General features: G+C 40.2%; 1 protein-coding gene across 6 annotated transcripts in view; it reads right to left on the bottom strand.

The window, feature by feature from the left end:
- The window catches only part of NME7 (NME/NM23 family member 7), a 162,769-nt gene that overhangs the window by 114,688 nt on the left and 20,359 nt on the right, over positions 1-27,722 (bottom strand). For 5 of the 6 annotated variants that reach the window (XM_038382182.2, XM_043511708.1, XM_043511713.1 and 2 more), the window contains 2 exons: positions 7,502-7,609; positions 2,577-2,743 (listed from right to left, as the gene is read on the bottom strand). In XM_038382182.2, coding sequence (XP_038238110.1) covers positions 2,577-2,743; positions 7,502-7,609 — 275 coding nt within the window. The remainder of the gene's footprint in view (positions 1-2,576; positions 2,744-7,501; positions 7,610-27,722) is intronic. The other variant, XM_043511702.1, reaches the window with a different exon arrangement.

A 27,722-nucleotide genomic window follows, 5' to 3' on the forward strand; every position in this document is an offset into this window, starting at 1 on the left:
GTCACACTGGCTCATTTTACTGACAAAAACAAAGGCCTCAGAAAGTGCAAAATGCTTGATGTGCAGATGCCAATCTAGCCTGGAGTACTCAATTTTGCACATGCTTCTCTAGTGATCAAAGTATGTGTAAGTTTTCCAAACTTGAGCCTAAGTGTTTCCTTCTGCTAGATGTATGGGCCATGCAGGACTATTACAGAACAAGGTGAAGATTATTCTGCCTCGTGCATCAACAGCAAAATTGTCCAGTTGCACGTTCTTTATCTTTGGTGATGCTCATTTCATCCTCTCTTGCAAAACTCCTCTTTTTCCCCTTCTGTCACTGTCATGAAACTTGCACTAAGGACTATCCCTAACAGGCAACTCCCCATAACCAGCCACTTGCCCCCGTGCAATATAATCTTGTGTAACCACTGAAAGTCAACCTCTGCTTGGAAACTGGATTTTGCTGGTCCCTTTGGTGATTGCCTAACGTAGATTTCAATGGATGCCATTTGGTCATTCTGAATAAATTATAACACTATCTCTTCTACAGCTAAAGATGGGCATGGCAAGTATTAGAAACCCCATTTTACAGATAGGGAAATGAGAGATTAATGGCACAAAGGCACAAAATTTGTACTGTTTTAATATGTAAGACTATAAATATGTTTTAATTATGTAAGAATATAAAGCAGTTCAATCATCCTAGTATAAACTGCATCCACATTGGTACAAAGGTGTTTTATACTAGTGTAGCTATTCCTATATAAGAAGTGGAATAAACAATTCCCATATAGGACACCTTTAAACTGCTGTAATTGCACCCACACTAGGGCTTATTCAGGTATAGTACATCAGTAAAAATTTACACCTCTAACCAAAAAGGTTATATTGGTATAAAAGTTGTATGTAGGCCAGGCCTAAGTGACTTGCCCAAGGTCACAGAGTTGAATCATAGAACCAGGAACATAAATAGAGCCTCATATTTTTTGTAAATGCAAAACACCACAAAAAACAATGTATAAAACTAGATAAAGTGCCGTTCACTCAACTCTGGCCCAGCTGCCCCTCTGTCATGATGACAGAAAAGTAACTGGGCCAAGCCTGAACAGTGCTGTGCCCCATTGCCAGGTCACATCAGCAGCAGCAAAGCAGCCGCCACTATGGGCTGAGTGCAGTGTGTGGGGGGGGGGGAGATTGTGGGGGGTTTCACTCTGTAAACTTCCTCCTCAAGCCTTCCACCTGCCCCAGTGGGAGGATTACCCCTCCACCCAAGGCAGGACCCAACCCTCCTCCCCCGGAGTGGATAAAATTGATAAAACGAAACACGAAATCCCTGAAAAATAAAACAAAAAAGGAATGTCACAGGGCTCTAAATATAACCCAAAAGTCCTGAAACACAATCTTCCTCTTTCATACCCTCCCTCCCACTACTCCAATTCCAACTGATAGGCAACATGCCCAGAGACCTTATTTTGGAAGGCTGTTACTGTATTCATCTCAGTGGCAATATTTTTTAGGGGGTAGGAAATGGTAAATGTTCAACTTTTCAACCTTATCAGTGTCTTTTTAGTGTTATTTTGATTAAAATATACGTTTTAAAATCCCGCCTATAGCTCTTTAAAAACAACACAGAAAAACAGGGCTAGTTTGGGGCTAGTACCTGGGTTACCGGTGTTAAGAACAGCAATCTAGAAAGGGTACTGAGTGTTTTTCTTAATGATATTGGGCTAAACTCTGGTCTCAGTGATACTGGTGCACATTCAGAGAGTAACTCCACAGAAGTCAATCCGTGTATGTAGCAGCATAACTAAGAGCAGAATTTGGTCCATGGGGTTTTTCCAGATTTGTTCTCCAAAGTAAACTTCTCCTGTCATGCAGCCTCAACTGGAATGAACTTATGAGCCTGATCTCAGATGGTGTAAATTAGCATAGCTCCAATTTTCACCAGCTGAGGATCCAGCCCTATAAGTTTTCTTGCCCCCACCACCACCCAGGCTTGGAATTTTTCTTTGAAATGTTCCAGCATCTCCTTTACTGCAGGAAAAGCAGTGGAGGATGGATTAACAACAATAAAAAGCTACTACAAGCTGATGTATAAAACTCATCACTTGGTAACGAGTTGCTGTTGGATCACAAGGCCTGTGCTTTGTCCCTGCAAGACACAGTCAATGGCTTTTGCAAAGTTCATTCCCTATAAGCACATACCAAGGTTGAAATTCTTCCCCAAGCTACCCATTGAAATCAACATTAGTGCACATTGGTGGGGTTATACAACTGTAACAAAAGCTGAACTGTGCTCCAGAATTGAAGTGGGGAGCAGTTTACATATATGGGAAGGTGTGATCTGGAGGGTGTAACAACAAACAGGAAAAATCATAGGTTTGACAACAGGTGGATGGATTGCTTTCTCTTGCCAAATCTCCTTGCCCAAGATGCAAACCAACAGATATACCCTCCCATCATCCCACCCTATCAGCTGTAGACACCCTCTCTGATCCCTCCTGAGAAAGCCAATTAGTTTGGTAAACTCACTTGCATAAACAGTTTTGTGGATAGCAAATACCAAAGGAACATCAGAGACCACATCCTCTTACCTTTCTTTGCGGCTACCCAACTTGCGGGCTGTGTATTGATCCCCATAGTCTACTAGGGAAAGGTGACGTGAAAAGACAGTAACTTTGTTGCCTATAAACAAATCTTCTAGGTGTAAGTCATCGTATTTTGTGCGTTTCAGAAAGGTGCGATGGTTCTTTACATCATACTGCAAAGAGAAGGAAGATCACCAAGCAGTTAAAGAGAGTGATTAAACAATGAGCAAATTCAAAATAAATTCTATTGAATTTTAGAACAGCCTCAAAAGTATTATGGGATCCAGTGAGGTTGCTAGATTCACTGAATTTCTAACCCTTTGAGTTTGCACGTACAATAGAAAAGGTCATGAGACAAAGCCAACTGTTGTACATTTGTTCCATTTTAACTGTCAGCCGGTGACATTGGGAGTCCCCTCAATACCAGTTGGCAGGGGGCATAACATACTGTAACTCACATCTGGCCTGACATGCTCACTGGCCCCAACATATTGGTGTCAAAGTGTCATGTAAGGTACCATGTACAAAATCCTAGTAATGTCAACTCAGCACTTCATCTTTCTGAAGAAAATGCAGTAAGTTCCATGAAGTTTACTGGGTGAGCTGTCAAAGCATCAGAGGAGATCTTAAAAGCAACAGCTTCCTTTCAGCTGCGTGCAGATATTAAAAATCCCAAGGCACTTCTGTGACAGTAGGGATCTGACCTGCTGTCCTCAGCCAAAACTGTCTCTTCCCACCCTTATATACCATGTGCCACCCTCCACCACAACGCTATACCAACCATCAGATTTTGTGAAACTTTTGCCCATTTTTAAAACCAAACTGAATCTTTTTGATAATCTGAAGTGTTTCGGAAGTTTGGACTTGAAAGTAGATGAAGGTTTCTAACCATCAGTGAAGTTTTGGAATAGCCTTTCAAGGGAAGCAGTGGGGGAAAAAGACCTATCTGGCTTTAAGATTAAACTCGATAAGTTTATGGAGGAGATGGTATGATGGGATAATGTGATTTTAGTAATTAATTGATCTTTAAATATTCATGTAAAATACGCCTAATGGCCTGTGATGGGATGTTAGATGGGGTGGGATCTGAGTTACCCAGGAAAGAAGTTTCTGTAGTATCTGGCTGGTGAATCTTGCCCATATGCTCAGGGTTCAGCTGATCGCCATATTTAGGGTTGGGAAGGAATTTTCCTCCAGGGCAGATTGGAAGAGGCCCTGGAGGTTTTTCGCCTTCCTCTGTAGCATAGGGCACGGGTCACTTGAGGGAGGATTCTCTGCTCCTTGAAGTCTTTAAACCATGATTTGAGAACTTCAATAGCTCAGACATAGGAGAGAGGTTTATTGCAGGAATGGGTGGGTGAGATTCTGTGGCCTGCGTTGTGCAGGAGGTCGGACTAGATGATCATAATGGTCCCTTCTGACCTTAGTATCTATGAATCTATCTCCCATTTCTAGATTCTGACTGGAATCAATAGAAGTCTCACAGGACAGCCTGCTCTTGTGAAATTCACAGCCCAATTCTGCATACTTAAAAGGTCAGAATAGTTCTGAGAAGCACTCATTTTGGTGAGGATTGGGTGGGCTACCTCATTCTGAACTTTTTGAGGTTCCTCATCACTATTCAGAATGAAACCCCTCTTTGTCCTTTGCATTAGTTGACATCTTATATTCTAATAGTTGATGAGATGGTAAAATAATAAAATAGTCGCTTAAATTCTGCTGTATAGTATTGCCTGACTTGATCAAGAGTTGTATTTTCAGATGTAACTAAATCAATAATCTTCAAAACCCTGACACTTGCATATTTCCTAGCCCAGTTCAACCCTAGCAGAGGAAAAAATGTGTTCCAGTTATTTTGCGCTCATTACCAAGTCGTCGATGTGACAAGGATGAAAAAAGCCTGAAGATGATATTTCCTCATCTACCTGTTTGTGGTTTATTTTTTTACATGGATGCCTGAATATATTTATAAACCCTATTTTAAAAAAAAATGACGAGCCACAAAGTGGGTAAACAACAGATCAACGTTACTTAGATTTGGTAAAACTGCAAGCTGTATTTATTTCTCTCTCTCTCTCTCTCTCTCTCTCTCTCACACACATGCACACTTTGCCTGAAGAAGCAAGTTTAGCAGAAATGAAATAATGTCTGCTAACAATCTGTTTTCTTGTGTGTTTAAAAAAAAAAGTTATAAGCCTTCTCTTATTAAGGCAATCATCTACATAACTTCTATTCCAAGCAATAAATTGTTATGGATTAACCTGTAAGGTTTCAAATGATGTCAAATTCTGAGAACGAAGCATGAATATTTGCCAACAGATCCAATTTGCTCACAGCATTCCCTGGTACCCTTTTCTGTTGTGGGCTACTGGGAGAAGAAACAAAAAATTATGCCAAACTCTCCCATAGCCAATAGAGGCCACTCCTCCTGCTATATAGCTGCCTCTCCAATATTTTCACTGCTTCCTCTACCAGTTTCCCCCTTTTCCCCAGGAACAGCCAAGAAGCATAGCATAGTAAGGAAAAGGAGGAAGGAAGGCTGAGAACTAAAAGGCCTCATTTACCCACAATAAGCCCTCAGCAGCTTCAGCCCCACATATGGCATAGGGGTGGTTAAGGAGAGGCATCAGTGGTGGTGGTGGGGGAATCCTTACAGGGAGGGATGAAGAGGTCAAATCATTCATCACCTCCAAAAGGAAATTTGCCTACCAGTTGCCACCTATCCTCTCTCCAGATATGTCCAAGGGAATAACAAGAAACCATTCACTTCCTCAGAAAGACAACAATAGGTAGAGATGAGGCAGAGCCCATTGACAGAAGAGGTGATTCAGTGGGGATTGGTTACTGGACATAGTTGGGACTTATATAAATTCAGAAAAGCATCCAAATTTTAAGACATTTGTAAAGGAGACCCCTAAGTTTTGTCTCTTCAATGACTGGAGAACGTGTCCACACCCAGTTATTTGCATTGTGTGCCTCCGGCACAGATCCTAGTTCCTTGGTTCTTACAAGGGGCCTCTATCCCCTTGAAGCCTTCTTAAGTCTCTCCCTGGCAGTTTGAGGCACTTTCTGTAGGGTTGGGGTGAAGATCTCCTGGATGAGAGTTCCCCCTGTGGGTCCAGGAGTCAGACCAGCAGTCTACTGCTTTGCAAACACGTTCCTTCCCCTCACCTGACTGCAGTTTCCTCTCTTTTACAGGCCTCCTGCCTATCATGAGTAATTGACAAAGACGGAGGGGTGGGGAAAGCCCTGCCCCCAGGACCTCTCTGGCACCTTTCTCATCAGCGAGAGGTCCATACACCCCATCACAACACCTGTCCAAATTGATCCCAAAATCTGAACAACAGAGTGTGACAAATGGCCAGAAAGGGTTAAATATCCAGCAAAACAAAATGACTCAAATTCAGCCGTTAAAGACGTGTGGGGACATGTTGTTTGTGTTTTTGTGTATTTACTTATATATGGGTAGTGGTCAACAATGTAATCAACAGTCCCTGTCTATGCTGTATTCTGATAATTCAGAGATCAAAAGAACAGCCTAGCATTTAAATGAATTGTAAACACAGGATATCACTGTATTCATCTCTCTTTGAAATGTATAGCAAATTATCTGTGAATGGTGGAAAAACAGGCAATTGCCTTATGTTAATTGGTATAGCTAAGTAGCAGTGATGGACCCGCTTCAAAGTTGCCCTAATTACCTATTGTTCCCCAAGGGACTGCGATTTGTCAAAGGTGGCTTGAAATTGTATAAAAAATCCCTGGATCCTGATCCTGTTTATCTCAAATCCGCTTAAGCTTCATCAGGAGAAGTTTGAATAGCAAGATGAGATCCCAGTTAATCTGGTACACCCTGGATAGGATATTGGACATTGGACTATAACCTATGGACTAAATTCTAAAAGAACTCTTTGCAACTACAAAGCTCACCGACTCTGCTATGAATCTGAACCTCAAGAAGTGAACTCATGTCTGTATGTATATTGATCTTTTAACCATACTCTCTCCCTTTTCTTTTTTTAATAAATTTTAATTTAGTTAATAAGAATTGGCTGTAGTGTGTATTTGGGTAAAATCTGGAATATTCATTAACATGGGAGGTAATGTGTCCGATCCTTTGGGATTGGTAGAACCTTTTCTTTTATATGATGAAATAAGATTTTCAGATATCTTCATCATATTTGACTTGGGTACCTGAATGAAGGCCTGAGGCTGGGTTACTTTAAGGGAACTGTGTTGTTGGTTTCTGGGCAACTGATGAGGTAATAAAAAAGCTGTTTTGTGCTGGCTTGGTAAATCTAAGTATTGAAATATCCACCAGCCTTGAGGATTGACTGCCCCATTCCTTGTAGTTCACCCTAACTGAGTGACCCCAGCTGGCTCCCACTGGGATCCCAGGTCACACACAACTTCTCCCACCATAGGTTATATATGGCATTTTTGCTTCCCCAGTTCCAATATAGATGGTCAGTTGAGCACCCATTCTGACATGCGTGTCTGTGTCAAATTATCAAGTACTGACAAGTTGTCAAAATGCAGAACTGTGTGGCTGTTGGGTGTACTAAGAGCTAAGATGATTAAAAATATTTTGGAAATTTTCAGTTTAGAGACCAAATATTTCTATACAGTTAATCTAATTTCACCAGCATCCACAGGAAAGGTTATTGTCACCCCAGGCCTATTAGGACAATTCTCTCTGGATACATTTTCAAATGTTGGCAACTATGCAAGCTTTACAAAATAAATCAATAAATAAGGAGGTTACTCCCTAGGTTCCCCTGAGTTTGTTTTATTTTAGAAACAGAGCAAACAAATTAAAAAATCTCTAAATTTTCCATTTCCAAATTAAAACCATACTATGGGGTGCGGCTTCCCAACTTCCAAACTGCATAGCTGAAAAGTATGCTTATGATAATATAAAAAGTTTTTACCATTTCAATTGACCCATCTTTCGGATAATACAACAGTTCGTAACGTCGAAAGAGTGAAGCGTTTGGATCATACCATTCTGCAATGAAAGCAAATCTGTCGTCTTGACTCTGGAAAAGAAGCAGTCATACTCAGAATCATTGAATTAAATTTATGTCCCAAATGAAAACACACTAGTGAACATGCTTCAGCATTGTGAATAAGAGCACTACTATCTGCTCACCAAGGGTGACAGCATCATTTAACTTCTGAATCGACTTTGATCTCAAAGAAAGCCTCTTAGAAATGTGGAGTTGGCCTTCTAAATAAGTATGATCAAAACATATTGTTCTAGTCTTGCCTACACTACAAAAAAATCAATCATGTTGAGGGGTCCAGTTACAACACAGCTACTGTCAAAATTTGAGTTCAGTCCCACCTACAATGCATGAAGGAACTGTTAGGGAGGCAACTTGACCCTCTCAATTTTCTGAGGTCAAACTCATCTGGGCCTGCTACCTTGCCCACTTTCAATTGTTATAAAATGTTTATCTGCTGATAGCTAACCACAGAACCTTTCCAAATTTCACAACATAGCCCAGAGGAAAACATATCCCTCTCTTGGTGGTGGTGACAATGAACGACATCTTTTAATATAAAGATAAATTCACTACGGCTGGGGCAATATTAGTGTAATCTATAACTTAATCTCTTACTATCCTTAAGAGGCCTGTGCACCTCAGCCTCATCTATAACTAATTTCCTATGAGTGGGAAGGGATAGCTGGGTTGCAACATTTCTGAAATTAACCAAATTTAGCTGGATGTGCGGGTCACTGGATGTGACTTCATCACTGCTCACAATCTTACCCGTTTGAGCCCTTGGATCCAAGGCACTGAAGAAAGGAAAAAAGTCTTGAACATTTTCCAGAACATAGGTAGACCACAGCTTTAAGATGTTGGCACTAGATGATTTTCAGAGGTGGCAATGACTGTCCCTCTAGCACCTGACTGGCTCAACGTGGGAGCCTCACCAAAAGTGGGTCCAGAAGGATGCCTTAGGTTGTATCTGGCATTGATGGTTTGATTTGCTCACTGAGGAGGTTTAGAAGTGAAAGACCCTCCTTCATTAAGAAGGCTTGGAGCCAGGTTTGTATTTCTATACTGACTCAGGGTGTGAAAATCTGACAGCAAATCAGGAGAATGAGCAAGAAGAATGGCATTGCCAGACATGTGAGGCACTAGCTGTGCACAGACTCCAGTAAAAAGGAAAGACAAAATGCACACCTCAAACCTTGGCCTGTGGGTTTGAGAACAAACCAGAACAAAACCAATGCTAGTTTGGGATTCAAACTGCACAATGATGTGGGAAGAGCCTCAAAAGAACCTAAACTACCTAAAAACCTAACTACCAAGAACTATTTACAGATAAAAAATTAGCAAGAAGTCTTGTTTAAAACCAAACTCCAGAGACAGAGAAGTTCCTATGTCCATAGCTGGCTGCCAAAAGGAAGAAACTGAGGTGCTTTGGACTGTACGGATATTTTATAACCTCAGCTCTGAATGTTTAGTACTGTGAAAGGGCAATTGGGCAATACCAAAGGGTGCTGCTTTCTAAAAGTTTCAGAGTTCTGGTGCTGGTGGACACATGCTACAAGTGGAAATATGCAGAGGCCACCCTAGAGTAAGTGGTAACACTTCATCACAACTGTTTACCAGTTCTATAGTCCAACAATGGTAATAAGATGATCAGTTTGCTTCTACCGAGGGGGAAAATAATAGAGAAACCTGCAGGCATTTCATATGCTTCTTCAAATGATTATTTTATTTTTACTTCAAAAATAAAGTATTTTTAACAAATATTTGGAATTGCAGGGGGTGTTGGATGCTGTTTGATTAGTTATACAGTTTCAATTCAACACTGCTAGAGACACATCTGAATTAAAACCCTGTGAGCTATACACCCCTGATCTTTGGGGAAATTTGGGTCTAGATTCTGGGGCTCAACCATTGCTCTCTAACAGAAATGCTTCCAAACTCTGTGCATAATTGGATAAGAACATTGCAACTCAGTCCAATCTCTGAACAATGCAAATATTTACAATAAATAGAAATTCAGAACTAAATAAACTGATCCCCCCCAAGTACTCATCCCCATCCCCGCCCCCCCCCCCGCACCCCATTCCAACCTTTTTGAGCTTTCTACATCGATAAGAAGCAACAGTTCTACTGTTGCTCAGCTGATACTGGTAAAAGAACACGTCCTTTAAATAGTTAGCACACTGAAACAGCTGATGGTATTCAAAGAAAGTAGCCTAGTGCAAGTCATTTCCCAGTGCTGCAGAACGTGTTATATATTGTGTCACTGTGCCTCATATTACATCCAGTCTTCAGAGGAAAGCTCTTCCTAGTCAACTGGTTTAAACAAAAGACAAGTGCTTCTAAATTGCCAATATAAGAGGATGGGTAACTGAATGTCATTACTATCTGATGTGTGTCAGTAGTCCCTGTGAAATAAGCTGTCAGTTTTACTCCGGTTCCAAGTGGACAGATGTCCACTAACTGTCTCCCTCATTTGCATTCTCAGTAGAAAAGACATGAACTGCACTCCCCCTCACCATTTGAGTAGTCCTTCTACTTTAAGGTTGAGGCATGTTAGAGGAAAGCTTGCACACACTGCCACTGCTTGTGTGATTCTCGCTCCGTGGAACAGAGATCTTCCAACTCCAAGGCTGTCAACTCTGCACTTCTCACTCCCCCCCCACAGGCACATTTGTGTTTTCCTTTTGACAGCCCTACGCCTTTGTTTTTAATGTCTCTCATTTAGTTCATCACTATTCCTTTTCAGCCTCTACTTCTGGGAAAAGGGGGAGCACGTTTCAAGGATCCCACCCCTCTAGAAAGCTCAAACAGGCCATCCCCTTTCACTTTTATACACTTTTTGAAGTCTAACATACATATATATCATATAAAAGATTAAGATTTTCAAGTTGGCACTAAGTAGGACTTAACTTTCAAATTTTGGAAAACAGTGGCATTTCAGTCGTGTCAAACACTGCTCGCTAAGCAGTGGAACGAACAAATGCATATCAGCTTTTAGAGCAGTGCAGAAGCATGAAGAGTCTGGTCCTGCTCCTGCTCCTACTTAAGTCAAGGATAAATTGTCCCAAGAGGATGGTCATTAGACTGGTGCATGTGGGCCAGAAACTATCAGCATTAAATAAAATGATCACTGGTAGGCAATTTTCTGCATTATCCTTTTCCCCTCCTGCTCCCAAGACAGCATGATGTGATGTTCCTACTGGGACATCACTGCTAATGCTACTAAATGTTAGATACTGAAAATACAATCCAGACAACAAAGCTAGAACTTTATAAGCTGGCCAGTGGCAGCATATGTACAGCTAGACACAAAAAACATTACTAGGATCTAAGGCAGCATCTCTCAAATGTGGCCACCATGGCCACACGAGTGCAACCAGAGGCTTTTCTTGTGGCCACAGCCTCCCGGGCTGTGATTGTGGGGGGAAGAGGCAAAGTAGCAGCCATTCCTGCTCCCTGTTGCTCCTGGATGCCCTACCTTGGTGTTGACACCGGGGGCACAATGCAGAAGGACCAGGCAGCCAATAAGTTCCCACCTTCCCAGTGGGGCTCAGGCTTTGGGCTTCAGCCGTGGGGTGGTGGGATGGCACGCTCTGGCCGAGAAGTTTCAGGCTTGATCCCCAAGCTCCAGCTGCGCAGTTGCAGGCCCCAGGCTCCAGATGCAGGGCTTCAGGCTCCAGCCCCATACTGCCTCCCCCACTTGTCACCGTATCCCGATCCAGGGCTTAAAATTTGTCCACAGGCTTGGCAGGACTCAGTAAATCTGCTGTGAAAAGTAATACTTGTACGTTTGTTCATATAATTTTTCACAGAAGACTTACTAACTAGCAATAAATACATTACAATGATTTGGATGTGTATATGTGCATATTTGTGTTTTTCCTAAAGCTAATTAACTATTTTAGGAAAAAGTGAGAGAGTGGCCACCGTACTCTGAGGCCACCAAAAAAATTGTCCTGAGAACCTGTGATCTAAGGCCTCAATTCAGCAAGCCATTTAAGCAGAGGTTTAAATCCCAGGGAATTCAATTGGATTTAAAGATGAACCTCAGCACTTTACTGAATCAGGTCTTAATATGAGAAGCAATGGGAAAGAATGAGATAATGAAGAATAATTCCACAATTGAACTACATTATCGAGCTTTGCAGCTTTGTTTTCAAAAACATAAGAGGAGTGTAGTATTGTAGACCATGTTGTCTAACAGAGAAAGCCCTGGACTGGGACTCAGGAGACCTGAATTCTGTTCCAGCTCTGACACTAGCTGCTGAGTGACCTTGAGCACTCATCTCACCTCTCTATGGCTCAGTTTCCCCACTTGGAAAAGGGGTTAATGATACAGATCTCCTTTGTAAAGTACTTTGTGCTCTACTGATGAAAAGTGCCATATAAGAACTAGGTATTATTTATTAACCCTTTAACACTCTATAGTGATGCTGGAAAGAGAACAAATGAAATTGTTTGAGTAATTTGCTTGAGTTATTTGCCTAGCAGTGACTCATATTGCGAAGCAGGACAAGTCACTTTATAGTTTAGGTTGCAGTGAATTTCCATGTGGCCTTCTTTGAACATCCTTTACCATGTTGTTTTGATTCTTAAACAAACAGTGCCAGTTTTAACAGCTGAATAATGATCTATGAATAAGAACAAATAATAAAGTCACATGGTTGTTAATCAGAGCCTTCTTTGTATTAATACTGAACATAGCTGTATTTTTCATTGCTGCAGGTCTGTAAAATAAATTAGTCACTAGAGATATGCTGCCAATTTTAATTTTACTACAATCCTGAAAATTTCCACCTCAAGTTTCCTCAGGCAAATGAATTTTTAATAAGAAAATAAAAAAATAAAAAAAAAATAGATTTTTCAATATAGTCATCAGCATCTTCATGGGAAAGTTGAGCAAATCAACTTTTTGCCTGGACTGGTCAATTTAAATGAGAATTCTGCAAGCCATTTCAACATGCTATTGATTTTAAAGTGCCTCAAGTAAATTGTATAAGATTTTGAACAGGTTGTCTATTAATTATTTATATTTATTATTCAGCAGATATTTATTGCAGGCCATCATTGGTTGTTCAGCTGAATGGCAAAAAGGACTATTCCTCAGCATGCATCTTTAACACGGTGCCCATGGCAAGGTAAAAAAGTAATTTTGGTTTGAAAAAAAAATCCCTCACAAAAGAGACTCATTTACAAGTTTAGGAAGCACAGGGTAAAGAACAATTTGAAAGAATTAACATTATTTTAAGGATAGGAAACAGTAATAGCTAACAGCTCCCTAAAACAACAAAATGGAAATAACGAAGCTTTATCAGCAGTCAGGATTAAAATTGCTTCTGTGCATACTACGCATAAAAATGTCATGAAGAAGAAATATTTTAAAAAGGCTGAGGACCCAAACTGGGAGATGATAATAGTCCATACAAAACAAACAGTCAAACCTAATTTAAAGCAGATTAAGTTTATGGGCAGATAAAATGTTTCAGGACAATTTATTGTAAAGTTAAGAAATGAGGTACCAAAAATAACCAAGGAAGTTTAGGAAATGAGCACAATGCACATACAAACTGAAAATCAGCACACAAGTGAGACTGTAGCTATATGAAAATTATTTGCATAGTATCAGATGTACAATGGCAAATAAAATTGAGTACAGTCATGACAGGAATTGATTTATGTAATGTGACTGATGTAATGTTAGCTACTTTCAGTTGTCATTGTACGTGTACGAGGCAGGGGTCCCTGGGGGGCCGTCAGAGAACAGGGGGGTTGGATGGGGCAGGAGTCCCGGGGGGCAAGAAGCGGGGGGGGGGGTCAGATGGGGGCGGGAGGCGGGCCATGCCTGGCGGTTTGGAGAGGCACAGCCTCCTCTAACCGGCCCTCCATACAATTTCAGAAACCCGATGCGGGGCCCTCAGGCCAAAAAGTTTGCCTGCTCCTGATTTAGATAATGGCATAGAGTCTAAAGTTTGCGGACAATACCAAGCTGAGAGGGGTTGCAAGTGCTTTGGACGATAGGATTAAAATTCAAAATTATCTGGACTAACTGGAGAAATGCTCTAAAGTAAAATAGGATGAAATTCAATAAAGGACAAATGCAAAGTACTCCAATTAAGAAGGAACAATCAGTTGCACACATACAAAACGGGAAATGACTGTCCAGGAAGGAGTACTGCGGAAAGGGATCTGGGGGTCATAGTGAATCACAAGCTAAATATGAGTGAACACAGTGTAACACTGTTGCAAAAAAACTAAGCAACATCATTCTGGAATGTATTAGCAGGAGTGTTGTAAGCAAGACACAAGAAGTAATTCTCCCACTTTACTCCATGCTGATACAGCCTCAACTGGAGTATTGTGTCCAGTTCTGGGTGCCACATTTCAGGAAGAATGTGGACAAATTGGAGAAAGTCCAGAGAAGAGCAAAAAAACGATTAAAGTCTAGAAAACATGACCTATGAAGGAAACTGGGTTTGTTTAGTCTGGAGAAGAGAAGAGGGGACATGCTAAAAGTTTTCAAGTACATAATAGGTGGAAACTCCATCACTGGAGGTTTTTAAGATTAGACAAACACCCATCAGGGATGGTTCAGATCAGTGTCTCTCAACCAGGAGTCTGATTTGTTTTGCGTACCTCCAAGTTTCACCTCACCCAAAAACTACTTGCTTACAAAATAAGACATAAAAATATAGAAGTGACACAGCACACTATTACTGAAAAATTGCTTACTTTCTCATTTTTAGCATATATTATAAAATAAGTCAATTACAATATACATATTGTGCTTACATTTCACTGTAGAGAGTAGTATAAACAAGTTATTATCCCTATGAAATTTTAGTTTGTACTGATTTCACTAGTGCATTTTATGGAGCTTGTTGTAAAACTAGGCAAACATCAATTGATGTAGTCCCTGGATGACATCTATGTACCCCCAGGGATACGTGTACCTCCGGTTGAGAATCACTGGTCTAGAGAATACTTAGTCCTGCCATGAGTGCAGGGGACTGGACTAGATGATCTCTCGAGGTCCTTTCCAGTCCTAGGATTGTTCTGAAGACTGAAATCCTCTACCTAAAGAGCAAGTACAGCGTGGGCCACCTGCTCCGCAACAGTCCCGTCAATGTGCTTCAAACCCTGACCTGGAGGGGACCCTGTAGAGATGAGAGGAGTGTTCACCATTCATAGCCAATCCTTGGCTTCTGTCGGGAGTCCCCAAAAGGGGGTTAATTTATGTGAACACTCGTCCCAAAGGGATTAGACAGAGACAACCACCAATTTATTTCACACGGGCCTCCAAACTTCTAACACTAGCAGTAACTTTAAGTCATTTCTGATCTGGATTAGATTTGATTTGGTGTCCTATACACGAAAGGTTTCAGAGCTCTTAACCAATCCCTAAAGCCATGCAGTCGTCCTATGAAATATTTTAAATTATTTAGGTAAAAGGTGACATCAATTAGTTGTGAACAGTTCAAGTAAAAACTATTCAGGTAACCTTACATATTTCTCTCTACTTCTCAAAACAAAATTCTCACTTTTTTTAGCCCTTTTAATAATTCCTACTCCACATTCCAAACACACACCATTGCAAAAATATATATATATATTTTTATAACATCTGCTACCACCCTTTTGTAATTCACCAGTAAAACCCAATGGTACAATGACAACTACTACTCATGATTTTCTCATCAGTGAAACCCTGTTCTAGTTATGACAACAAAATTGTGTAGGTGCTTTACAATTGCATACTAATAGTCTTAGGTTCTCCATATCTATTAAGGTACTTAAACTGCCGTCTCCTCATAATATCCAAAGGCCTTCCAAACGCAAAATCCTGGCCCCATTGAAGTCAACGGAAGTTTTGCCACTGGCCTCAATGGTGCCAGGATTTCACCCATGGTATTTAAAGACAAAGAAAAAGATTTATTTCTTCCCACTCTGTAGGAAAAATCACTTGTTTAGTTGATAGGTTTTGCTTGTTTATATTTATGTACGTGTATGTGAGAGTGAGTGGATGGGTTTGTTGTGTGACTGTGTGCACACGTGATGAATTTATTGGGAAAAAGCTAAATTAAAAATACAAATCTTACACTTAGTTCTCAGAGTGGTGAAGCCAATGGTCATTGTTAGCTTCAGTCTAGGTTCATCTCTTGTGAAAGTTCTATTTCTTGCACTGACTGGTTGAAAGTTTCATTGTCCCAGTGAAATGCAATTATCATGGAACATCACGGTCACAGACAGAAAGAGGTAGTGAGGACCAATCCCAAAGAGGGCTTTCCAGATTAGGATAGGGCTCTGCATTCACTGTGAAGCCAGTACAGAGAGTTGAGTACCAGGAGGTTATGTTCACAATGGGCCACAATCTTGTAGCCAGTCGGGGGGGAAAGCATTCCTTGCCATCATGGCCATTTGGTTGTCCAGCATCATTAGTGTGTCCAAAATGATACCATGGCTATGAATTGTTGTTTTGCTCCAAGAGCACATATGATCCATAATGGGGAGGCAGGTTCCACAAAGCACTTTATTCTTTATACCAGCATCACCTCAATATTTCTTGGGTTCATCTTTAGGAGTAACACTACTCTGCAGATCCTATTCACCGTTATCTTGTGCCCTGGTATTGCAGGGGACAGAATGGGACTGATTTTGGTTTCAAAAGCATCAGTGCAAATACAGACCAACTTAATTGGCCCAACAAGTATTACCTTTGTAAATGCAATGTTACCAAATTCATTACCATCGAATGTCATTTTTATTATACTTTGTCCATCTATAACACCTGAAAAACAAGGCTCTCAAGCTTTATAATATTAATATATTATCTCTGACAACACCTCTGGGATGTATTACATCCATTTTATAGATGGAGAAACTGAGGCCCAAAGAGGTTAAGTGCTTGGTCCAACTCTCACTGGGAATAGTATCAGGCCTTAAGTGACCTGTCCAGGGTCACACAGCAAGTCAGTGGTAGAGCTGGGAATAGAAATCAGATCTCCTGATTCATAATCTCCTGCATTCCTTGGAACCCCTTATTAAAATGTCACCACCAAACTGAATAGAAAGGAGGGGTGATTTTCCAACCTATGATGGAATTGATCCCTCTCAGACTAGTGTTAAATCATCTCTGAAAGGAATGATTTATCCCTGGGGCTCTCAAACCCACTGACAGAGAGCATTTTTTTGCCTTTGGAATGCGCCACAATGCCCCAGGTAACAGATATTTTCCCACATGAAGATACCTCAAACCACCACATGCCCTACAAGCTACAAAAGCTGAGCTCTGAGCTATACTATCAACATACTTGGTATATTTTTCAGGCGCTATATAAAACATTTCCAAGTGTGCTTACTAGATGCTATTGCTCCTCTCCTTTATTAGGTTATAGCAATGAGAAATGTTCTTTCAAAATGGGAAAAACAAAATACTGGATTCCCCAGTCCCTGATCCCTGTTTCCTGAAGGCACATGCACTCTTGGGCTTATCACAGGCTAACAGATGAAAAATGAATACAATCCCCTTCTTATAATATTGACAATACATCTTTGCTTCTAAGATCTTATCTTTTATGTCCCTTGCTCTTTGTCCATTAAACAGACAATTCTGTCCCATCAGCAAAAATAAGGTTACTGTTTCTTGTCCTGATGGTTTATAGATCACAAAAAAAATAATGCTTTGCGCAGTAACCTTTGTGATTCACAATTGCATTGGTGGGAACAGTTATCTCTACTTTCACTACTTATCAGTCTCCATGTACTATGACCCCTTCAATTCCGGCTTAGCAACTATCTCATGTGGGACACTATCAGAAAGTTTCTCAATATTGGAAAAGTGTGCAGTTCTATATAACACTGCAGTGAGTGTATCTTCCAGTTTTATTACATTTCCTGTCTCTTTTCTGTTCGTATTGGTTACCAGGAACTTCACCTTGTGTGAAATATTTGACACTAGTCCATTGTCTCTTCTACTTATATTTACCCGTTTGGCAGTCAAGAGAATACTATTAGGTTATAAGAGAGTGATTTTTGTCTGTTGCTCCCCATACCCCCTTATCCAGTTATCTTCAAATAGGGACTGCGTTAAAAAGAATCAAAAGGCTTGATTTAACTCTCATTGAAGCAATGGAAAGATTACCATAGACTTCAGTGGAAACTGGATTAGGTCCAAAATCTCCATTTTAATGTTCTGATGGCTGTATTTCATTTACTCTCTGCTGTGGGAAAGCCCTGAGCACAAAAGCACAGACATAGAAATCAGCTGTTTCTTGGAAATTGCTATGTGCAGCAGCAGCATCCCAAGAGCAGGGGACAAGTCTCCCACTGTAGAAGTGTTTTATTTTTTAAATGAAGAGAAATTCGATTCCCAAATGCAAAGTTTCATACCTTTCTAAATAGTATAAGCAATTTGCAATTAAGGGAAAGCTCCCGTTTGGAATTACTGATAACATGACTTATCATCATCAATACAGTATTTCAAACTTGATTTGAATAATATGTCAGTGGAGCCTGACCTTTTCAAAATGTATACTGCCTAAATATGTGATGAGATGAGAAGCAGCCAGGATGTAGAATTTTGCCTGTAGCACACCCAAACAATTCTAAAAAAAGTATTTGGCAGAGACGCATGCAATCTCAAATTTCTCATTCACAGTGGGATATCCTTGTTGTTGTTGTTATTAATTTAATGTTCAATCTTGACTGATCTTGGAACATGGCTAATACACATAGAAAAAACTGCTGAAGGGGTCTTCCTGGAATCCACTTGTTAAAATTCTTCCAACAAATTAAAGGAAAGGTTTCCTCACCTCTGATGAATTCCTACCCTAGTCCCCAAGCCATGCCAGAGAACTTGTTTTTGGGGCAAAATAAAAATACTTCAGAAGAGCAGTACTATTGCCTTTGAAATAGATGAGATTGTATCTTTGCCTTTTGATACTTTTCTTCCTCCTTTAATTTCCCCTGGGAAGATACCTCTAGGCTCTCCTAAAAAGTCTCCACTCACTTCCTCCTTTTCAATTTACACAAAGTAAGGATCATGCTATACTATCAATATATACTTGGTGTATATTTCAGGAACAAAAAACAAACACTTCCAGAAAATATAAAAGTCTGTCATGTCCTGTTGCCTCCTTCCTTGGCAGTAGTTTATTAATAGAGTATCGTTTAAATAGGATAATAAATAAATAGATTCCTCAGGTCATCACCACTTCTGTCGACAGGATCAGACCCTGTATCAGGCTTGGAAGGATTTCTTTTTTTTAATTGGCAGATGTTGGTAAACATCAATTTCACTGCACGTACACAAACCAACAAAAATATTTCCATCAATAATCTAAATATACAGATAGGCAGAGTAAGGAAAATGCTGCTTCAGAACTTAAGAGTAAAAATCCAATGATTTATACTTCTGAATTAGGCTTGTTAAAAATAGATTAGCAGACGAATAGTGCAACCATTTGATTTGTTGATTTAAAGATATTTACCTTCTATATTTTTACTTGTGACGTTGACAATTTGTATTTTAATGGGTTATATACAGCTTTACGATTTTAAATCTCAGCATCTACTGTCGTTAAATAATTGTCTGACATCCCCCATAATTTCCAGCAACTGTGAAAACTTAAATCGATAAAAATAGAAAAAATGCTTAAAAGTCAAAATTGGTATTATAAATCAAAATCAAACAAAAATAAAACTTGAATGCCACCAAGCCTACCTATAACAGATCAAAACAGAGAACATAACCACTTCATAATAAAATAAAATCATCATGATAAAAAAGAATGTGTTGTTGTTTTGAACAGAGATGGTTTAGGTGGAGCATATTATACTGCTCTCCAAACAGAAGGCTGAAGTGAAGGACCCTTCCTTGGAAGCATTATTACTCAGTATCAGATTAAATGGATCTTTTTGTGGATGTCTTTTCAGCCTCTAACAGATGACTAAGTCTTCCTAGTAGAGAGACAAAGTAGATGAGGTAATATCTTTTATTGCAGTGGTTCTCAATCTTTCCAGATTACTGTACCCTTTTCAGGAGTCTGATTTGTCTTGTGTATCCCAAGTTTCACCTTATAAAATCAGACATAAAAAATATCAAAGCGTTACAGCACATTATTACTGAAAAATTGCTCACTTTCTCATTTTTACCATATAATTATAAAATAAATCAACTGGAACGTAAATATTGTACTTACATTTCAGTGTATGGTATAAACAAGTATAAGCAGTATAAACAATTCACTGTCTGTATGAAATTTGAGTTTATACTGACTTTGTTAGTGGTTTTTCTGTAGCCTGTTGTAAAACTAGGCAAATATCTAGATGAACTGATATACCCCTTGGAAGACGGCTGCATACCTCCAGGGGTATGCGTACCTCTGGTTGAGAACCACTGTTTTATTGGACCAACTTCTGTTGGTGAGAGACACACACCTTCAAGCTTACAAAGAGCTCTGAAGAACCTCGAAAGCCCCTCTCTCTCTCTCTCTCTCTCTCTCTCTCTCTCACCAACAGAAGTTGGTCCAATAAAAAATGTTTTTTTACTTCACCCTCCTTTTCTCTCCAAAATCCTGTGACCAACACAGCTACAACACTACTGTCTATAAGCCTTCCTGTGAATGACAAAGAACCATTCCTCCAACTGGGAAATCACAAAGTATTAATTCTCTAAAAATGCCTAGTATATTAACCAATTGAAACTGCATCACCTAATGAAACATCTATGAGTCAACTACCAATTCAGATCAAGCCCCTCCTACAATGGTGCTTCAGCGCTGGGAAGAGAAGGTTGCTGACAGATTACCTACAGCCTCTTGAAGAATGCTCATGACCCAAAGGCAGAGCTAAATCCACCTTCCCCAAATGCATACTCTTCCCAAGCATGCCCCAGGAGTAAAGCTCATCCTTCCCCCAGAGGGGCCACGATCACCCTTCTGGCAAGACTCACAAGTAATAGCCTTGGACCGCTGGAAGCAGAGGTGTTACTAGCCTTTCTCCATGGCTCTTCTCCAGCAGGGTGCCATCTGCATTGCCTTTTTGTAATGTTGAGCAGGCCGGTCCCACAGTCCCAGAAACAGTAAGCGCAACAGCCTTCTGCCCTCTTGCAGCCAGGTGAAATGAACTCAAAGGAGACATGCAACACGTCAGTAGGAAAGCAAAGGAATAGAACCTAGGAGTGCTAATTCCACTCATTCCCAGCCCTCACTGCTAGACCATACTGACTCTCTAAATCAGATGTTGGCAACCTTTCAGAAATGGTGTGCCGAGTCTTCATTTATTCACTCTAATTTAAGGTTTTGCGTGCCAGTAATACATGTTAACCTTTTTAGGTCTCTTTCTATAAGTCTATAATATATAACTAAACTATTGTTGTATGTAAAGTAAATAAGGTTTTTAAAACGTTTAAGAAGTTTCATTTAAAATTAAATTAAAATGCACAGCCCCCCGGACCGGTGGCCAGGACCTGGGCAGTGTGAGTGCCACTGAAAATCACCTTGTGTGCCACCTTTGGCACACATGCCATAGGTTGCCTACTCCTGCTCTACATGCATACAAAAGGTAATATTAATAAAATATTCATCATATCCCTAGTTCTCACTGCAAAGCCTGAAGTCAAATCTCAACTTCGGATATTCTAATAATTTTTAGAGCAACGCATTAGGTCATCATAAACACCATCTCTCTATTTGGGGTATTGCAGGCCCAACATTGCAGATTACTTGCTTCATTATTTTGTTATGTGTAAGAATTTAGAACACTGGAATAAAATATAGGTTTTTAATTGGCTATTAAAGGTGGTCGCATTTAACCATAGATCTAGGAGCATTTCCCCTCTGTTTAATGACAAACAGACAAAATAGGACATGAACTTCTCCCTCCCTTCAGCCTGCCCTCCCTTCACCTCTTACAATTCTTGCTTCCTCTTCCTGTCACAGATGCAAAAGTTTTCATCTGCTCTCCTCCTCTAGCCTCCCACTTGCACCAATGATTCCATCCCATTTCCTGATCTCCCTGAGACCCACACTCATTCCCTCCCTACTCTTCTCCTTAACCTTTCACTCTCTTCTGGCTCCTTCCCTTCACAAAACAAGAATGCTTTAATCTCTCCCATCTTAAAAATACCCACCCTTGACCCCACTTGCATCTCTAACTACCATTTCATCTCCCCGCTCCCTTTCATCTCTAAGCTCATTAAATGTGCTGTTTGGAGCTCCTCTCCTCCAATTCCATCCTATACCTTTTCCAACGATGCTTCCAGCCCCTTGCATTCAACTGAAACCACTCTTCCCAAAGTCCCTAATGTCCTCTTCCTAGCTAAAGCTCACATCAGTACTCCAGCTTCACCCTCCTTAACTTGCCATCTGCTTTTGACATCATCGACCAGGCTATTCTTCAAATGTTGCCCTCCCTTGACTTCTGAAACTCTGTCTCCTCCTGTTTCTCCTACCTCTCCAATTGCTCCTTCAGCGGATCATCCTCAGCCACCTTCCAACCTTCTCTGCATGTTCCACAGGACTCGGTCCTTGATCCCCTTCTTTTCTCATGCTACATCTTGTCTCTGTGTATTCTCATCCAGAAACAAAGTCAGCCACCATCTTTATGCTGATGATTCACAGATCTACCAGTAGATCTTCTCGAGACCTGTCTTTTTGGACCAAACTGAACTCTCGGCCAGTCTCGGACATCTTGTGATGTCTAGCCATTACTGCATGCTCAGCACAGCCAAAACAGCTCATTCTTCCCCCTTAAACCACCCCATTACCTTTGTTCTCAATCACTATGGACACCACCATTTTACCTGTCCCAGCCAGCCCAAACTGGGGAAACTAATGATCCAGCCAGTGGACCAAATTTGGTGATGAATCTTGGTCACGTGCCACCTGAGGCACATTGCACATATACTAAGACTACAGGCCATAACCTGGATATCATCTTTGACTCAGACCTCTCTTTCGAGAGCCTCACATTCAAGGTGTGTCTAAATGTTGCCAACAACATTTTTAAGATACCACCTTTCGTATCCATCCACACAGCTAAAACTCTCATCATCCCACAACTCAATTACTGCAACAGCCTTCTCTCTGGCCTTGACATACACAGTCTTGCCCTGCTCATATCCATTCACAATGCTGCTACAAAAATCATTCTCCTACCCCATTGCTTTGACCATGTCATACCTTATTTGAATCTGTCCAGTCTCCCTCTTCCCTATTGCATCAAAAACAAGCTGCTCGTGTTCACTTTCACATGATATCCCCACTCAACTTATCATCTTTCATTTGCTACTGAGTTGTTGACTTCCACCTCCAGTCAGCCTTTGATGCCAGTCTCCATCACCCAGGGTTTTTTTCCATTGTTTCCTTGTACTCCCCTATCTGTCTGTATCCATCTGTCATCTCATCATATGCTAAGGACTTGTCTATACAGAGAGTTAGTCCAAGCTGGAGTGGAAATGTATACTATACTAGCTCCTGCACAGTAACTAGTCATGTGGACCTTGATACCACACTCTAAAAGTTCCACAGCATGATTTGATCTACTGCTGTTTCAAACAGCAGCAAGGTGCACATGGGCGACTTAGCGCATGGCAGGCTAGAGAGCTGTAGATTTACACCCCAGCTTGCCATACATTAAGTCTCCATATAGACATGCCCTTAGATTGCAAACTCTGGGACAGGGACTGTCTTTCTGTTCTCTGTTTGTACAGTGTCTAGCACAATGAGTCCTGGTCTATGACTGGGAGCCCTAGGCACTATAGTAATGCAAATAATAAATAATAATAATAAATCACAATAAATGAGGCAATCAGAAACCCAGGTGGCTATCCTACAAAGTTGAAGAGACAGCAAAATTATATAAAATACCAGCACTTGGAATCTTTACAAAATGGTATGGAAAATAATAAAGCAAAGAATAGAAACAGAACATGTCAAGTTAAGCTACATTAAAAAATACCAAAGCACCACCTGGGAATAAGTGTTCCTCTTCTACCTCTTGTCAAGGTTCCTTCCCCACTCTGAACTCTAGGGTACCGATGTGGGGACCTGCATGAAAGGCCCCCTAAGCTTATTCTTACCAGCTTAAGTTAAAACTTCCTCAAGGTACAAACTTTGTCTTGTCCTTGAACCTTATGCTGCCACCACCAAGCGTATTAAACAAAGAACAGAGAAAGAGCCCACTTGGAGACGTCTTCCCCGCAAAATATCCCCCCAAGTCCTACACCCCCTTTCCTGGGCAAGGCTTGATAAAAATCCTCACCAATTTGCATAGGTGAACACAGACCCAAATCCTTGGATCTTAAGAACAATGAAAAGCAATCAGGATCTTAAAAGAAAAATTTTAATTGAAATAAAAGAATCACCTCTGTAAAATCAGGATGGTAAATACCTTACAGGGTAATCAGATTCAAAAGATAGAGAACCCCTCTATGCAAAACCTTAAGTTGCAAAAAGACACAAAAACAGGAATATACATTCCATTCAGCACAGTTATTTTACCAGCCATTAAACAAAAGAAAATCTAATGCATTTCTAGCTAGATTACTTACTAACTTAACAGAAGTTCTGAAGAGCATTCCTGACCTGGTCCCAGCAAAAGCATCAGACAGACAGACCCTTTGTTCCCTCCCTCCCCCCGCATCCCCTTCTAGCTTTGAAAGTATCTTGTCTCCTCATTGGTCATTCTGGTCAGGTGTCAGCGAGGTTATCCTAACCCTCTACACGTGAAAGGGTTTTGCTTCTGGCCAGGAGGGATTTTATAGTTCTGTATACAGAAAGGTGGTTACCCTTCCCTTTATATTTATGACACCCCTGTAGTCAATTTTCAGCAAAAACAGAAAAGAAAGTTAGTCGTCTGTTAAACATCCTGGTTTGCTAAATAAAATGATTAATCAAAGACAGGAAGTGGGGATGGAAGCCGGGACTCCCGAGGTTTGTTTTCAGCTATTTCACTGATTTGCTGATCAACTTCACACCCCTGTGCCACAGTTTCCCCATCTAAAAGTAGAGGTAGTACCTATTCTGTTGGGGTTCTGTGCAAACACTTATCCTATCTCTCTGGAACCGTGAGATGAAAGGCACTACAGATGTGGAGAGCCCAATATTTACTACATCTGCTCATTGTTAAAGCATTTGTTAAAACCATATTTGTGCTCTGTTTGGCTGAGGGAGAAGGGGGAAAATAAAGTATCAGAGAAGAGATACCGCACATATACAGCAAGATTGCCAATAGTCAAAAACTTTCCTGCCTCCAAGACCAATAAGTTTCTTAGAAAGAAACAATCAGATGCTTGCTCCATAAAACAGAGAGGGGCTCTTCTGAGCAAGGCCTGTCTCTTCCTGTATCTACATAGTGTCTATTACACTTTGCATGTTAATAAATAAGAAGGGCAATTATATTATTGCAATTCTAATACAAGTTTAGTCTATATAAAATAAACAGTGTTTACATTTCCTTTTATAAAGTCTATATCTGACGTTCCACAAAGATGCACCTTGGGCAATAGAGGCCCCTATTTGAAAAGGTTAGGATACAGATGGCATCATTTTATCATAGAATAAAATGATTGCTATCTTATTTTAAAATATGCCCATCACTGCAGTTTCTAGGTGCCACCTACCTTCCATTCGCATTGAGCAAAGTCTATTTGCATGATTATAATGGTCAATAATCTTAAAAAGAAAAAGGAGTACTTGTGGCACCTTAGAGACTAACCAATTTATTTGAGCATAAGCTTTCGTGAGCTACAGCTCACTTCATCAGATGTAGCTCATGAAAGCTTATGCTCAAATACATTTGTTAGTCTCTAAAGTACTCCTTTTCTTTTTGCGAATACAGATTAACACGGCTGCTACTCTAAAATAATCCTAAATAAATGCACTGCTAAGAGACTTCACCCCACCTTTCTTTATAACTTTTATTTGATAAAGACAGTTATATTAAAAAAAAACTACTTACCCACAAGTAATTTTCCATTCTTTTTCCATTTGCTTAAGGGGAAGGAAAATTTCATTCATATTTCTAATGCTGAAGGTGTTCAAAAGCCAAAGGCCTGAGTTCTGAATTCTGCATGAACCCCACCTGAATCCAATTCCAATCAAATTCTAGAAAATGATTTGAAACTAAACAAATATTAGACTAATTTTTAACAGATTAAAATCTTAATCATGGGATTTCAATTAAATGGGCCAAATTCAGCCATGGTGTAAGTAAGTGTAACTCCATTGAAGTCAATGGTTTTACACTAAAACCAAATTTGGCTCAGTAAAATTTGGCCTCACTGTTACTTGTGCATGAACTTTTCTACTTCTACTAGATTAAACAGGCACACCACCATCTGAACTGTCTATTGCCAGTTTCATGGAAATACTGCAGCTTTTGTGTTATTGACCAAACAGGTCATGCTTCCTAACAAGAGCTTCACTTCAACAAAAGGACTTAAGCACATAGTTGGGTGTTTTTCCTGAATTGGGGTCTAGGAAGTTTGAAGCCTACAACTTTCTCCACAACTGGAAGGACAGGTAGTCCCAATTTATTTTAAACAAGCTACCTGGTTTTTGTGTCAATCTGCTATAGTTAAGAAAATATGTTTGTAAAATTGACAGCAAACAGAACTTCCAATATGAAGCATTTATGAACAGTCTCTACAATACGTTGTTTCATTTTTAAAAAATCTCATTTTAAAAGAGCATTTGGTTTGTGCAGTTAGACACAAAGAGGTCAGGAAACCTCAAAGTTGTATGCAGAAGCTTACTTCTGCCCCTTTGTATGCACACATTACAATGAAGTCTAGTTATAGGATCACACACTATATATAATGCAATTTTTTCCTCAGATTTCAATTACACATGAGGCCAAAGGCAAGTACTTTACTTAAGAAGAAACAGTCAGTTGCACACACAAAAAATGGGTAATGACTGCCTAGGAAGGAATACAGTAGAAAGGGATCTGGGGGTCATAGTGGATCACAAGCTAAATACGAGTCAACAGTATAACACTGTTGCAAAAAAAGCAAACATCATTCTAGGACGTAGTAGCAGGAGTGTTGTAAGTAAGGCAGGAGAAGTAATTCTTCCACTCTACTCCATGCTAATTAAGACTCAACTGGAGTATTGTGTCCAGTTCTGGGTGCCACATTTCAGGAAAAATGTGGACAAATTGGAGAAAGTCCAGTGAAGAGAAACAAAAATTATTAAGGTTTCAGAGTGGTAGCCGTATTAGTCTGAATCAACAAAAAGAACGAGGAGTACTTGTGGCACCTTAGAGACGAACAAATTTATTTGAGCATAAGCTTTCGTGGCTAAAACCCACTTCATCAGATGCATGCAGTGGAAAATACAGTAGGAAGATAAATAGATAGATAGATATACACACACACACACACACACACACACACACACACAGAGAACATTAAAAAATAGGTGTTGCCATACACACTATAATGAGAGTGATCAATTAAGCTGAGGTATTATTAGCAGGAGAAAAAAAACTCCAATAATAGCTCACCTTAATTGATCACTCTCATTATAGTGTGTACGGCAACACCCATTTTTTCATGTTCTCTGTGTGTATATATCTTCCTACTGTATTTTCCACTGCATGCATCTGATGAAGTGGGTTTTAGCCCATGAAAGCTTATGCTCAAATAAATTTGTTCGTCTCTAAGGTGCCATAAGTGTGCCTCATTCTTTTTTAAAAAATGATTAAAGGTCTAGAAAACATAACCTCTGAGGAAAGATTGGAAAAAAAAGGGGGGGGGTCTTTAGTTTGGAGAAAAGAAGACCGAGAGGGGACATGATAACAGTTTTCAAATGCATAAAAGGTCGTTACAAGGAGGAAGGAGAAAAATTGTTCTTAACCTCTGAGGATAGGACAAGAAGCAATGGGCTTAAATTGCAACAGGGTGGTTTAGGTTGGACATTAGGAAAAACTTCCTGTCAGGGTGGTTAAGCACTGGAATAAATTGCCTAGGGACGTCATGGAATCTCCATCATTGGAGATTTTTAAGAGCAGGTTAGACAAACACCTGTCAGGGTTGGTCTAGATCATACTTAGTACTCCCACGAGTGCAGGGGACTGGACTAGATGACCACTTGAGGTCCCTTCCAGTCCTATGATTCTATGATTGATCTTGTACAGGTTG

The sequence above is a fragment of the Dermochelys coriacea genome, chromosome 1 (genome assembly GCF_009764565.3).
Source record: "Dermochelys coriacea isolate rDerCor1 chromosome 1, rDerCor1.pri.v4, whole genome shotgun sequence".
NCBI lineage: Eukaryota > Metazoa > Chordata > Testudines > Dermochelyidae > Dermochelys > Dermochelys coriacea.